The sequence below is a fragment of the Glycine soja genome, chromosome 7 (assembly GCF_004193775.1).
Source record: "Glycine soja cultivar W05 chromosome 7, ASM419377v2, whole genome shotgun sequence".
In the NCBI taxonomy this organism is placed as follows: Eukaryota; Viridiplantae; Streptophyta; class Magnoliopsida; order Fabales; family Fabaceae; genus Glycine; species Glycine soja.
The window spans coordinates 39,626,442-39,640,334 of record NC_041008.1 but is presented as its reverse complement, the minus strand read 5'-3'; the positions used below and the strand labels follow the sequence as shown (position 1 = coordinate 39,640,334).

General features: G+C 28.3%; 1 protein-coding gene and 1 non-coding gene across 2 annotated transcripts; both read left to right on the top strand.

The window, feature by feature from the left end:
- TRNAA-UGC lies at positions 1-73 on the top strand. The gene has a single exon. It is a non-coding gene; the product is annotated as a tRNA-Ala (tRNA).
- Positions 74-7,867: 7,794 nt separating this feature from the next.
- Positions 7,868-13,533, top strand: LOC114419617 (protein trichome birefringence-like 38). Its single transcript, XM_028385338.1, has 5 exons — positions 7,868-8,172; positions 8,660-8,831; positions 11,478-11,653; positions 12,229-12,387; positions 12,973-13,533. Exons 1-5 carry the CDS (start codon positions 7,868-7,870, stop codon positions 13,265-13,267), a joined length of 1,107 nt encoding a protein of 368 aa, XP_028241139.1. The 3' UTR covers positions 13,268-13,533.
- The last annotated feature ends 360 nt before the right edge of the window (positions 13,534-13,893 follow it).

The following is a 13,893-nucleotide window of genomic DNA, read 5'->3' as shown; positions in this document are numbered from 1 at the left end:
GGGGATGTAGCTCAAATGGTAGAGCGCTCGCTTTGCATGCGAGAGGTACAGGGTTCGATCCCCTGCATCTCCAAATATGTTTTAATTATTTTAAATTTTTGTTCTATGATAGTGTAAATGCATCAAGTTTTGGGTTTTCTAATCATTCTTACACTAAATAATATTACTACAAAATAGCTAGTGTGTTTTCCAACTTTTTCGTGCATTTTTCTATCGTTAGTTTTTTTGTTATATTGTTTGCAAACCATATATTAGGTTCAATTGTGTCTTTCATACATCTCATCACATTCCTACTCCAGGACAAGAAATTGAAATTTTCATTATGAGAACTACGAAATCTATGTATATTTGACACTTTAGAGAGATAGGGTAGATGAGAAAGAATTGTAGATTGATACATAGTATCATGATATGAAAAAGAAACATATATTCTGCAACTGTCCATGTTTTTTTTTCTTTGCCTACAAGTAACAATGTATCATGAAGCGAAGGCAAATTGATCAGCATGAGATAAGTGAAGAATTTAGGGAATGTACCTTACGCCAATTAAGCAATTAAGATCTTGGAAAGAAAATAAATATTTTCTTGATTCTTTCGTGTCTCTCTTGGTTGGTTCCTTTTGGTGTTTTCTTTTTGTGCACGAGCCTTCATAGAAGATCGATGATGTCATAATTCTTGACCAGGAGGAGAGACAGTTTTTAATAAAAATATGCATAAAAATGAGACATGCAAGCACTTGAATATTACTGAAACCTGCTATATATTAGTGTTGCTGGTGTTTTAAAGAGGAAAATTAAATGTGAAAAAAAATGGAAAACTAGTTTGTTTTTTATAACTTGGGTCAAGCTATGTGATTTGAGATAAGTTGGGCCAATAGGTTCAGATTTTGAACTGGGGCCTACTTTTCTCACCTCCTTTAATGTTCTTCTCACCCCTTCAAAAACAAAGGAAAAGTCAGTCTTGCTCCTCTGACTCATTCTTTTCCCTTCACTCTGTCGTCTCACCCCTTCAACATTCTTCTCCTCCGTAAATTTCCATTTCTCTTTTATATTTAAGTCATAATAGAAATATGTTAGCACAATGAAAACCTGAACACGTAGACATGACAATATTTAGCGTAAAGAATTGTGATAACAAAATAAAAATATAGACACATAAGGTGAGGTTGTGCCTGTGTTTTCGCTATGCATAACTTAATCATGCACATTTTTCTTATATATTTTTTTAAAACACTACTTATATTAAAATAAAATAAAATACATGCACTTACTAATTAATTACAATCATAGCACACTCGGAATATGTATATATGGTCAGTCCAAACAGAATCGAATGAATACAGATTATTTTTCTTCAGTTCTTAAGGTTAGCTCGTTTCTAAAAACTGAATAGATGTACCGTTAACCTTTTTCACTACGTTCTCACTTCTCACCCAAAAGAGTCATATTTTAAATTAATAATGTTATTCGTATATTTTTATTTATATTATTTTTATAATAAACATTATTCTTTCTAATTTTTTTAAACTAAAAAATTAAACATTAAATTAAGTAAAGCATACTTATGATGATTAAATAATTGTGTAAAATTATTTTATAATATTAGTGGATAATATTTCTTTTTTTAATCGAAAATATATATTCCAAATAAGTAGTGCATGTTCAGATCCACAAAATCATATTCTTGCCCTTTCTAAGTTTGTCTTGTCATCATCCATTGCATTTAAAGTCAATTGAAGGGAATAGGTCAAGTCAGACTACGGAGCTTACGACCTAACTTACATAAAATCTAATCTGGACCAATCTATTTAATTAAAAGGTTAAGCTTAGATTTTTTTAAAAGTCTATTAAATTAAATAGACCAGACTTAGGCTTATTAAAAAGTCTTATAAGTCTTATAGGCCGGCCTATATATATATATACTTATATTATTTTTTGGTATAATTAATTTTTTTTTAAACTAGCAAACTTTGATCACACATTGCTGCTCCATAACTTTCATTCTTATAATTATGTAAGACTTTAATTATAATTTAGGTGTGACTGATGTGCCCCTTTATACTCCATAGCAAATGAATATTAAAATTTAATGTGAAGAAGACTTTTAAAAAGGCTATCAGGATTATACTAGGCTTTTAAAAAGACCAAACCGAACCAAAATAAAAACTTTTGATAGGTTATAAGCCATGTTCAGATCTCAAAAATTCATTATAAACTAAATTCAAACTCTTAAAAACCTGATTTGACCTGACTTATTTCCACTATACTTCAGTGCATGCTCGAATTGAGTTTGTTATAATGATTGAGATGAGCTTGTTATAATGATTGAGATTTGCACAATGATGAAACCAAGAGGACAAAACGTTGTTACCAGTGCCATTGTCAATTTCATGAAAGAGAGCTTTCTGAGTGGATCCTCGTAGATATGATCATTCCAGCAACAACCGAATGTCTACTGCAGCCCATCAATATTTCTTTCTGCAGCATTTTCACCCTAAGCATGTGTTCCACTTCCACATACCTTATAATACTATATAATGATAAATAAAATTCATATTAATATAATGCTAAGTATGTGGTTTTCAATTTTCGGTCAGATCAGTTTTTAGTTTATTTATTTATTTGCATTGGTTCCAGGGTTTACAACAGTTTCTTACTTCCTTATGCCCACAAATTGTACAATCAAATTCCTTAAGTAACTTATTAATCTACATTATGATCAAACTTCAATGTGGAGAAGCTGAGTTTAGGATATTGTTCTTAATTAACTCTCTTTAATGTGGTGAGAATGTGAAAAAGAGTTTACTATTTTTTCCCCTAAATTTATCTAAATGTTCATCGGTTTATTGAAAAGCTTTTGGTGATTATGTTAAAATATTTCTTGAGGATTAGTATGAATAAATAATTATTATATTATCCTTTTAGTATCATTAATAGATAATTTAAAATAAAATAAATATCAAAGGTAGATTACGGATTATTGTAGATGTGATTAAATATAAAATTATTCCTTTGATGAGTTGGATCAGTTATTAATTAGCAGATAGCTCATTTGAGAGATTCCTACTTGCTTGAAGGAAATTATAAATTTGCTGTCCTATTAAGCAAAATTATTCTCCATATGTCTCTCTTAATCACAATCTATTCTACTAAAATAGTTTGCTCAAAAGTAAGCATTACTGCTCTCGAGGTTAATTAGGAGTTTTCATCGTCAAGCCATACTCACAAAAATGAATAAGAATTGAGATTAGTGTAATTATACTCATTAAATTGAGTGTGATGATGATGATAAATAATAGCTAAACTTCATGTTGCATATGTTTTTTTAGGATAGAACACATATATATTTTTATATTACATGTAATTTGTTTAGTTGGATAGATTATTATAAGTAACATTTTTTATAATATTTAATAGAATTGCATACTAAGATTTAAACTAGATATATCATTAGTTAAACTAAAGCATTTTCATGTGAGTTCATCTATGTGTTGTGTTGAATAATGATTTTATTTCATATATTTATTATTGTAAGCTTAAATAAAAAATAGAGTCAAACTAATTTATTAGATGAAAATAGAAAATGAGTTGAATGATTAAGAAAAAAAAAATATTATGAATTCGATCCTCTCAACTAATAAAATTAACATTGAAATAAATTAAAATAAACTAACATCTGCATATAAAAAAAAACTAACTTATTAGATATTAGTCCAAAATTTATTCATGTAATAAATTCAATGTTTCAATCTAGATGTTCGGCTCATTCATTCATCTCAATTTGATTTCCCTTAATTGTGTTGCGTGCCATAGGTGATGTTAATATTTAAAATTTTAAATCTTCTACGTTTTAGATTCGAGAGTTTTACTTTAAAATAAACTAGAAGGATACTCCAGCTTTGAAGGCTGATTTGATTGCTTTTACATATCCAATTTGTTAAAGATCATTTTTATTAAAGGAATCAATATAATATTTATGTGATGAGTATAATATTTATAAAAATCTAAACTATTTTTTTTTTGGTTAGCAAGAACAAGATAAAAAGATGAAAATTTTTGGGGTGCAAATTTGTATATTAAAAAATATTTTTTTTATTGATCTATAACATTTTTTAATTTAGAAAATTAAATTAAAACAAAAAATAATCAAAACACTAAACAGTATTTTAATCTTATTAAAATATGTAATTATTTTAAAACAAAAAATAGATAAATGATAATTATGAATAAATATGATAATAGGACAAAGCATATCATCTCCGTTCCCATCTCCACTCCGATCCCCACTCTTATTCCATCTTTGATCTCTGTCAAATTTTGTGTCCACCCTCATTCTCATTCGGGGGATCAAATATGTTCAGTGTATTTTCCTCCTTATCCATTGAAAATTATTATTATTTTACAACAATATATTTTAAGATATTTTAAATTAGATTTAAAATAATTTTTAGTAAAAAAATCTCAACCTTATAATATAAATATTAATCAATAAAATATTTATTTATAAAATTATTCAAATTTGTTTCATATAATTTATATTTAAAATTATTTTACAAAATTTTAAAGTAAAAATAAATTTAACTAATTAATTTATAATTAATTTGTATCCATCCTGTTCTCATTCTTAATCACTAAAAATAGCTATCACTTAAATGATATATTTCTAAATATTTTAAATTAATTTTTAGTATAAAAAATCTTAACCTTATAATAAAAATATTAATCAACAAAACATTTATTTATGAAATTATTTAAATTTAATATATAAGTTTTTTAAGTAAAAAATAATTTTATAAAATTTTAAAGTAAAACTATTATCATTTGGGATGGATATATCTGTCCCAAGAAAATTTTATTTTATTATTAGAATGATAAGGATTTTTGTTTTACAATTAAAATTATGAAAGAGGGAAAAGATAAAAAGAAAAAAGTAAAAAAGAAGAGAGAGAAAAGATAAAAGAAAAAAGAAAAGAGAGAAAGAAAGAAATTTTTTGGAGGAAATGTTTTTAATGAGATACTCACATGTGTTCCAAGAAAATCTTCTTTTTAATATAATACATACATGTTTTATACCTTTTTGAGGAGCTATCACTAGTCGTGTCACTGAAAAACTCTTCTCTCCACTCCACTGCTTTCTTGGTGTTTTCCTCTCTTATGATGCTCTCTACTAGACTAATATTAATTCTTGATAAACTTTTGAGCTTTTTTTTATTTTAATGGAAAACAAGAGTTGACCCTAAACAAGTGGGGTGATATTAAAGAAAAAGGAAAACGATGCCAAAATATTTACGAAAATTATATTATTTTAGTAGATTTTGTTTCAAAGTCCTGTATGGGGGTCTACACGCTTGGGTTTAGTCTAGAGTAAGGACAAGTAATTTTAGTTATATTATGACCTTTATAATTAAAAAATAATAATATTCTTTAGGGAAAAACAAAATTCCAAAACGACATGCTAATTGTATAACATTGTGCTGGCGTTTTCTCTTCATAATCTTTTATGCGAATTTATCCCTGTTTAGCAAAGACAACAAATTTGGTTTGTTTTATATATTATATTAAACGACAAAAAATATGTTTTTAGATTTTTAATATTCCAATAGAAAATTAATATATTTTTACTCATTTTAAAAAAGAGTATATTAGTAAGATACAACTTTAAAAGAAAGTTAGTAAATCATAATTTTCTAGCACACTTAAAAAAAGAAGTGAGAATGTATTAATAACTATGAGCCTTAATGTACACTAACTATGTACACTAACTTGTTTTACAATAAGAACATCCTACCAAACTAAATCTTTGAGAACAAATTCAAATGAAAAATTGCTTGGGGAGAGATTTTTGCATCCCTGACTATATAATACTATAACTAATTAGCATACTCTATGAAAATCGGTTAACAACATTTATTTTAAATAAATAATTATTTTCTGACAATAAATCGTAGACAAGCTTCCACTTAGATTTAATGAAGAAACTACATATTTCAATGCAATGCAAGTGCTATCTCTCTTTCATATTTTCTGCTGGCATAACTGTAAAATTACTCAATTTAACATGAAGAGAGCAAGTTATGTGATTATAATACTATTTTCTATAAGATATGATTATAACATTAATTGTATATTCACACAAATAATTTATTGAGTAAAAGAGTAACTTTGGCATATAGGACACAATCAATTAACCAGATGAGTTATATTACAAGACATCCAAACCCATTATAACCATAATAGGTGACTACTTCAAGTAAAACATATTTGATTTCCTTTGAACGAAGTATTATATAAATTCAAGTTGTGAATGGAAAATTTATTGCGACAATTAGTATCATTATGAATATTATTAATTTCTTAAAAAAATCTTATAAAAAGTATCTGTAGTCTTATGTCGAAAAATCCCATTATAAGTAAGCTATTAAGATAGATGTAATGATTGGGTAAAAAAAAAAAAAAATTGATGCAATGATAAAGAGTTTGAGCGGTGTATATAAGAACATAAATTCAAACCTCATTATTATTATAATTATCATTTAAAAAACAAATCGAGTAATTTGTGCCCAAGGTGGTCTTGCCAAAAAAAATTAAGTTTTTCACTTATATTGATTCCGAATCATGAGAGGAATGGAGTAAATGCAGTTGGTCAAATTTGAACAGCAATCCACCAATAATAAATTCTGTTTATAATCGTATGGAAAATGCTAAGTACTAAGAAGTACGAAAACAAGTTTTGTAAACCTGCACGAACCTTTGTTTTCCATAAAAACTTGTTTTACATTTTTTAACTTTTTAATTAAGATCAGTTAAAAAGAAGGACATTAATCCACATCAGATTTCGTGCATTTGATGTTGTTGTTTTTCGTACCAAATAGCAACCCAATAAATAATTATTATATTAATTTACGTATAAATTATATCAAGATCTCGAAGTTGAAATACATAAAGATTAACTTCAATTATACAAAATGAATGAGTAGTGTGCACAAAACTATTTATATAATATTATAAGATATTCTTGTAAAAAAAATATTATAAGATTTTAATGGATATGTATTGTTAGTATAAAAACTTTTACATACTGATAATCAAATAAAAATCATGTTTAATATAAATTTTAATATAATTATCATAAAGTCAACATGATAATTTATAATTGAATAATAATATAATTTACATTATCACTAATGCCTTTCCTATTTTCTCGTATTATAATTTATAAAATATGAACTGCTTTCACACCAAATAATAAGCCTTTTTTTTTCTTTGCATAGATGACTAAACCTCAATTATTTATCTATAATAAAGCAATCCCACCCGGCCGGCTCTGTAATTGTATGTGGGGTAGTGAAAAGATTTTCATAGCTAGCTAATTGGTTTATTTATCATGATATCGCACTAGATGACGCAATTTAACAATAGAGTAGTTAATTTAGGAAAACAAGATTGAAGCATATGAAATAGTACATGATGGAAATTCGATGTGTCCCGTGACATGCTGCAGGGCCAGTGGAGCACAAAATAACAATTCCATACTCAATAATGTATAGTAGTAACATTTGAATTTCCCCCATAAAATAAGCTCTCATCAATTTCAAACCCACAAGTCACATAGAGCACCATAATTAACAACGAATCCATCCAAGAGCCCTGATGCCCCAACTCATGTTAAGAAAATAATAATCAATCAAAGTTCACTAGCAACACCATGTGAACCCACCCTTAGAGACAACTTTTTTCTTGTGTTTCTCTCCCCTATATAAACTCACTCACAAGTGATGAAAAACAAAAGAACGTACAAGGCCTTTTCTTATCTCTCTCTTTCTTTCTCATCTTTTGGGGCCTCAAAATAGTAGGTACCACTACACAATATGGGTTCCAAAGTAAAGACCTTGGTTTTGCTCTCTTTGTTTTGCTTGGCTCTATTTGAGTCCTTGCACCAAGCAAGAGCAGCAAAGTCACATAATAATCATAATGTGACTCGCTTGAAGGGGAGAAAGGAGTTAAATAGATGTAATTTGTTCATTGGAAGTTGGGTTATTGACCCTTCACACCCTCTCTATGACTCCTCAAGCTGCCCCTTTATAGATGCTGAGTTTGATTGCCAAAAGTATGGGAGACCCGACAAGCAGTATCTCAAATACTCTTGGAAGCCTGATTCATGTGCCTTACCCAGGTAGTGTCAAGGTTTATGAAATGCATATTTGCTTTGTATAGCACTGGTTTCAAACCAAAATTCTCTTTTTTTGCAATTGTTACAAGTAGATTGGTAACATGTAAAATAGGCAAATTATAATTAACTTGTTTGAAAAGAAGTTATCCTTTTCTTACAAAGATTTAAGGATATAGCTTCCATTGTTCTTTTTTCTCTATCAAAAGTTAGTTTTGAAAGTATTTGGTAAATGGAGTACGTATCAAAGGGTTTAGTTGAGTTGCTTAAATAGTGCTTAAGATGTTATAAATCTCTTAATACCTACGGATTAAAAAAGAAAGAAAATTTGGTAAAAAGGGTGTTCAATTGGGCTGTGAGTTAAACGAATTAAAAATGTTTTAGAGTAGAGACTTCTTGTTTGAAATTACAAGAAGTATTACAACATGTTATTAAGATAATGTTGTATACTCACGGGTTTTGTTGAATGTGATATTGTAATTTTTGTGTTTAGGTTCGATGGAGTGAATTTCTTGAACAAGTGGAAGGGTAAGAAGATAATGTTTGTGGGAGACTCATTGAGTTTGAACATGTGGGAATCATTGTCCTGCATGCTTCACGCGTCGGTGCCGAATGCCACCACCAGCTTTGTGAGGAGACAAGCACTCTCCACTGTGACCTTCCAGGTTTGCTTTTCATTTTGTTCTCTTTGTCTCCTTTCCCATTTTTATTACACAAAACCACTGGTTAATACAACATTCTCACGTGTGTCTTCATTTTTCTTCAGTTAGTTAATTAACCATCGTGTGTGATTATAAATTTTATAATATATGTTTTTGGTTTTTTCTAAAAGTATATTAACCAAGTATTAAGTTAGGTTTTGACAGAACAAATATTTAATGGGATCGAAGTAAAATAAGCTTTAATAAAAACTAAGGTAAAAAAGATAATTAAGTAGCAATTAAATAGAAGAGTACTATATAAAGGGCAAGTAGTACTAAATTCCTCAAAATTAGAAATTAGGAGGAGAAATCATTCACATGATAAGTAGTCGTTAAGTATTAATTCTTTTTTTATATCTTGGAAAACTTGAATACGTGAGTACTTCTCCTCAAAAATAGAAAGAAAAAAAAGAAGAAGAAAAGAAAGAGAAGTCAGAGAAAACCACTGCTTAATTTGAATAACGATAATGCCATGAAAGGCAAGTTGAAAATATGGGCAAGTAAAAATACAAAGCAATCATTTGATGAAAATTGATTCTACATAAATATTATGAGTGCTTGAATAAGTGGGGCAAACAGTCAATTTACCTATTCTTATCAAGATTAAGCCAGAAATAAGAGGTCCCAATAATGCTTTTCCGTTTTCCATTAAGATACATCTGAAATCACTTGACAGGCTGTGAGGTGCTTGCCAACCTGTGAGTACAAGTTGGAGGCCCTCTTGCAATCATTAATTTAGACAAATATTAATCAATATTCTTAAGACATTAGATCATTGCTTAAAAAATTCAAATAATATATTTTTTTTTATCAGAATGTATAAAATTGTGATATCGATGATGTTTTTATGTTTTTCTATAATTTTAATAATTGATATATTTTTCTAGTTTATTAACTAATATTCTAAGCCAGATCTTTAGTTTAATTAGCATAGCATCTCCCTTATTAGTTACTACATCATAATCAAAATCCATTTACGGCATAACATGTCAAACCGTAGAATGCATAATGTTTGCAAACATTCGATAAATTTCTGACTTGAATTTATAACACGTAGAAGGAAATAAGTAAAAAGAATCATAATTGGGGAAGCCAGATAGCAACCCTGCCCCTACTAGTTCACGGGATTCCTTAGAAAGGGAAAAGCTGTACAATTTGATAATCAATGTTTTCCAATGTTTATAGTTAAGAATAGGCCAATATTATAAGGATTCGTATATGTTTAGATCAAGGTCCAATAAATTCTTAAATTATACCTACTAAATTTAGCTAAATTCCCCGATTATATATCTGTATCGAATATAGAAATCCAATTACTTCTACAGGCAATTGATCAAGAAAAATTACGTATAGGAATTGATATTATTTATGTTAGTCATACCATTTTTCAGTTTTCAATTAAAAGACAGGTTGCCATTACAGAGTAGAGTATATTTATATCTTTTCAAGAAAAAAATATTTTAAGTTGCTACGTAAGCGAATTTTCTATTAACTTGGTCTAAAATGTATTGTTATTGGGAGTACAGTATGAGAGTTATTTTATATCAGAATAAGGAAAGTAAATTTGGACCACGCTATAATATATGTAGATAGTAAAGATTTAATATCTTACGATTATTTAATAAACTCATATGACTTTTTAAAAAATTAAATAACTTGTGTATATTTTTTTTAATATTAATCATTCATCATGATTAGATCTAATAATTAATTATATTTGTTTTTCTCACTCTTATAAAAGAAAACCTTCTCATACATTTTTATTAATATTATTATTATTTTGATAATCAACTTTAGACAAGCTACTATTTTCCTAAGCTACTATTTTCCACGTGAATATTTTATGCATTCACACTTCTCTTCTTTTGTAAATTGAATTGAACCTCGTGAACTCAACTTGTGTTACCTTTTTATTTCTTTCTTTCTTACACATCTAAGGTTATCAAACTCGAGAGTTTAAATATATTTATGAGAATTTTATAGATTCAACTGGTAGACTCGTAAGAGTCTACTTCATATAAAAATAATAATAAAATATCTATAAATAACATATTAATTAAATATTTTAACAATATAATAAAATAAAATAGTAAATCATAAAGTTTCAGCATATTTAAGCAATTAAGTCTAGTAATAATACATCACCATTAGAAAATAACTTATAAATGTTATAATAGTGGTAGATTATTCTCATGGAGAGTTTGATGTTATTAGAGAATAAAGATTTAATATTATTAAAGGTGAGAATTTTGTATTGGAGAATAACACGTTAAATGAAGGTATGTTGAATGCTTAACAAACAGAAAATAATAAAAAATGACTTACATTTTGGTCTAATTTTTTTTAACTTGCTAATTCGTTGACCCGGTGATAAACTCGAGAGTCTACTAAGTTTAATTAAAGTTTATCCAGACTCTACTAAAAAAAAAGTTTACTCAAGAGTCAACTCGCAAAATACAAGTGAACTAGTAAATTCGTAAAAATTAATAAATTAACTCGAGAGTTTGATAATCATGCCTAAATCTGTTTGAATGTGAAATGTAATCTCAACCCAAATGGAACGAACTGTGGTAACTAACAATACTAGTTGATGGGTTTGTGCTTTTGCAGGACTATGGAGTAACCATACAACTATATCGCACACCATATTTGGTGGACATAATTCAAGAAGATGCTGGGCGAGTGCTCACACTAGACTCCATACAAGCTGGTAATGCTTGGACAGGCATGGACATGTTGATCTTCAACTCCTGGCATTGGTGGACCCACAAAGGAGATTCTCAAGGGTATTATGCTTTCTTGTACATGATGCTATTAAGTGTATATTTGCATAATTTTTTTGATAAGAACTTATAAAAAAGAAAGAAAACTAATAATATTTTGTAAGAGTTAAAATTAGTCAAGTTATAGATACATAAGTTAATTTTTTTAATTTGAATATCTTTTAATCAAGAGTCAAAAATTAATCTCTCATAAGATATCGGAATTCATTTAAGTAATTGATTTTTCTTAATAAATATTTTTTCATAAACATTGACTATAAATCAAATCTTTAAATACAGCTTAAGAAATAAATTTATTTATCAATTGACACATTATTGATTACATAAGCCAATTTTTATTTATAAAAGAGTTTGTTTCATTTTTTTTTTGTTTCTTCTCTTTGAAGTGTTTATGAGAAAGTTTATCCAGACAAGTTCCAACTCTATTTATATTAATAATAGAAGTGAATGTATGTCTACATAACAGAAAAAGGTTGTGTTTGTTAGGATTTCTGATTTGCTTGGTAAGACCTCATTGATTCACTCTCCTTTCTGCTTTACTCTCAAACTTGACGGTTGTTGATGTTTACTACATTCAGATGGGATTACATAAGGAACGGTTCCAATCTAGTAAAGGATATGGATCGTTTGGATGCATTTTTCAAAGGGATGACCACATGGGCTGGATGGGTTGATCAAAAGGTTGACTCTACCAAAACTAAAGTTTTCTTTCAAGGCATTTCTCCTACTCATTATCAGTAAGTAACTCTCATTGGCCCAATTCCTTCTTATTCTTCTCTTCTTAAAAATACAAGCTCACTTCTTGCAAGTTCTGATTTTAAGTTTTCCTTTGTTTAAAAAAAATATTTTATTATTTAAAGTTTCTTGTAAATTAAGTTTTATCCATTTTTTTTCCTTAAGAGACGTTAAAGAAAAAGTTACACCAAATGCTACAAAATTCAAGCAATTGAAACTAGAACATAGTCGTGTTTGAATAAACTTCGTCGTAGATACTTACGGGAAAATAAAATACGAATGTAAAATGTTCTGAGTTTTTTCCATAAATTAAAATCAACTTATACATGTTAGTTCTAGGAGAAGATAGATAAAAAAAAAAAAAAAGAAGCTTCTTTTAAAGTTAAGTGCTAATTTTAACATGTGAAAGAAGTTCAATTCATGTTACCTTATGTTTTTTTTTTCTTACAAGTAATTATAGAGAAGTTTATTCAAAAGGGTCTTTATATCATATTCTATATGTCTATCAATAGCTGAAATTAAACATTTTCAAAATTCTCTAGCCAGTTAATAACATACCATTAACTAAAATTCATTTCATGATTCAGAGGTCAGGAGTGGAATCAACCAAGAAAGAGTTGTAGTGGAGAACTAGAACCATCAGCAGGGTCAACATATCCTGCTGGTCTACCTCCTGCAGCAAACATAGTGAACAAAGTGTTAAAGAACATGAAGAATCAAGTTTATCTACTTGACATAACACTTCTCTCACAACTACGAAAAGATGCCCACCCTTCTGCCTATGGTGGCTTGGATCATACGGGTAATGACTGCAGTCATTGGTGCCTACCAGGAGTACCTGATACTTGGAATGAACTTCTATATGCAGCTCTATTTATGTGAAGTTATATATTAATGTTATATTCTAGTAATTAAAGGAATGGATTCAATTGTATTATAGGACTCTTGAAGAATAGTTATGACAGACTTGCAAACTAAGTTAGTCAGGGTGATCAAATTGTTACACGTGTCCAGAAATTGGGAAAAGTACTTTAGAAGGGGATAGTAATGTTTATTGGATTACAAATTGGAATTGTACTAATGATTGATTGATGCATAATTCATATTGAATCTTTCATATTAATAAAAGCTTGCAAATTTCAGTTTTAGTAAATCTTATTACCTCCAGGTCCTTTTTATAAGAATGTAGTGTAGAAAAGTATTTAATAGTGTTTTGAAATGTATAGTATAATAATCGGAGAAAATTTAGAAATCTTAATCCACATAATCATAGAAATCTGATAGGCATTTTTTTAAGAATTTGTTATCATCTCCGAAAGACGCCAAGCGTGTTAGGAAACTGGTTCAAAAGGAAAGAATCACATTTACATCATAGAAGTTATAACTATTAGTTTCTGAAAATCAGATCTAAAACGGGAAAAATTACATCCAAAACCTGAAACCTGAAAACCATCCATTTTACAACCAATCAGTAATCTTAACGTAACTAACAAAAGTACTAGGTACAT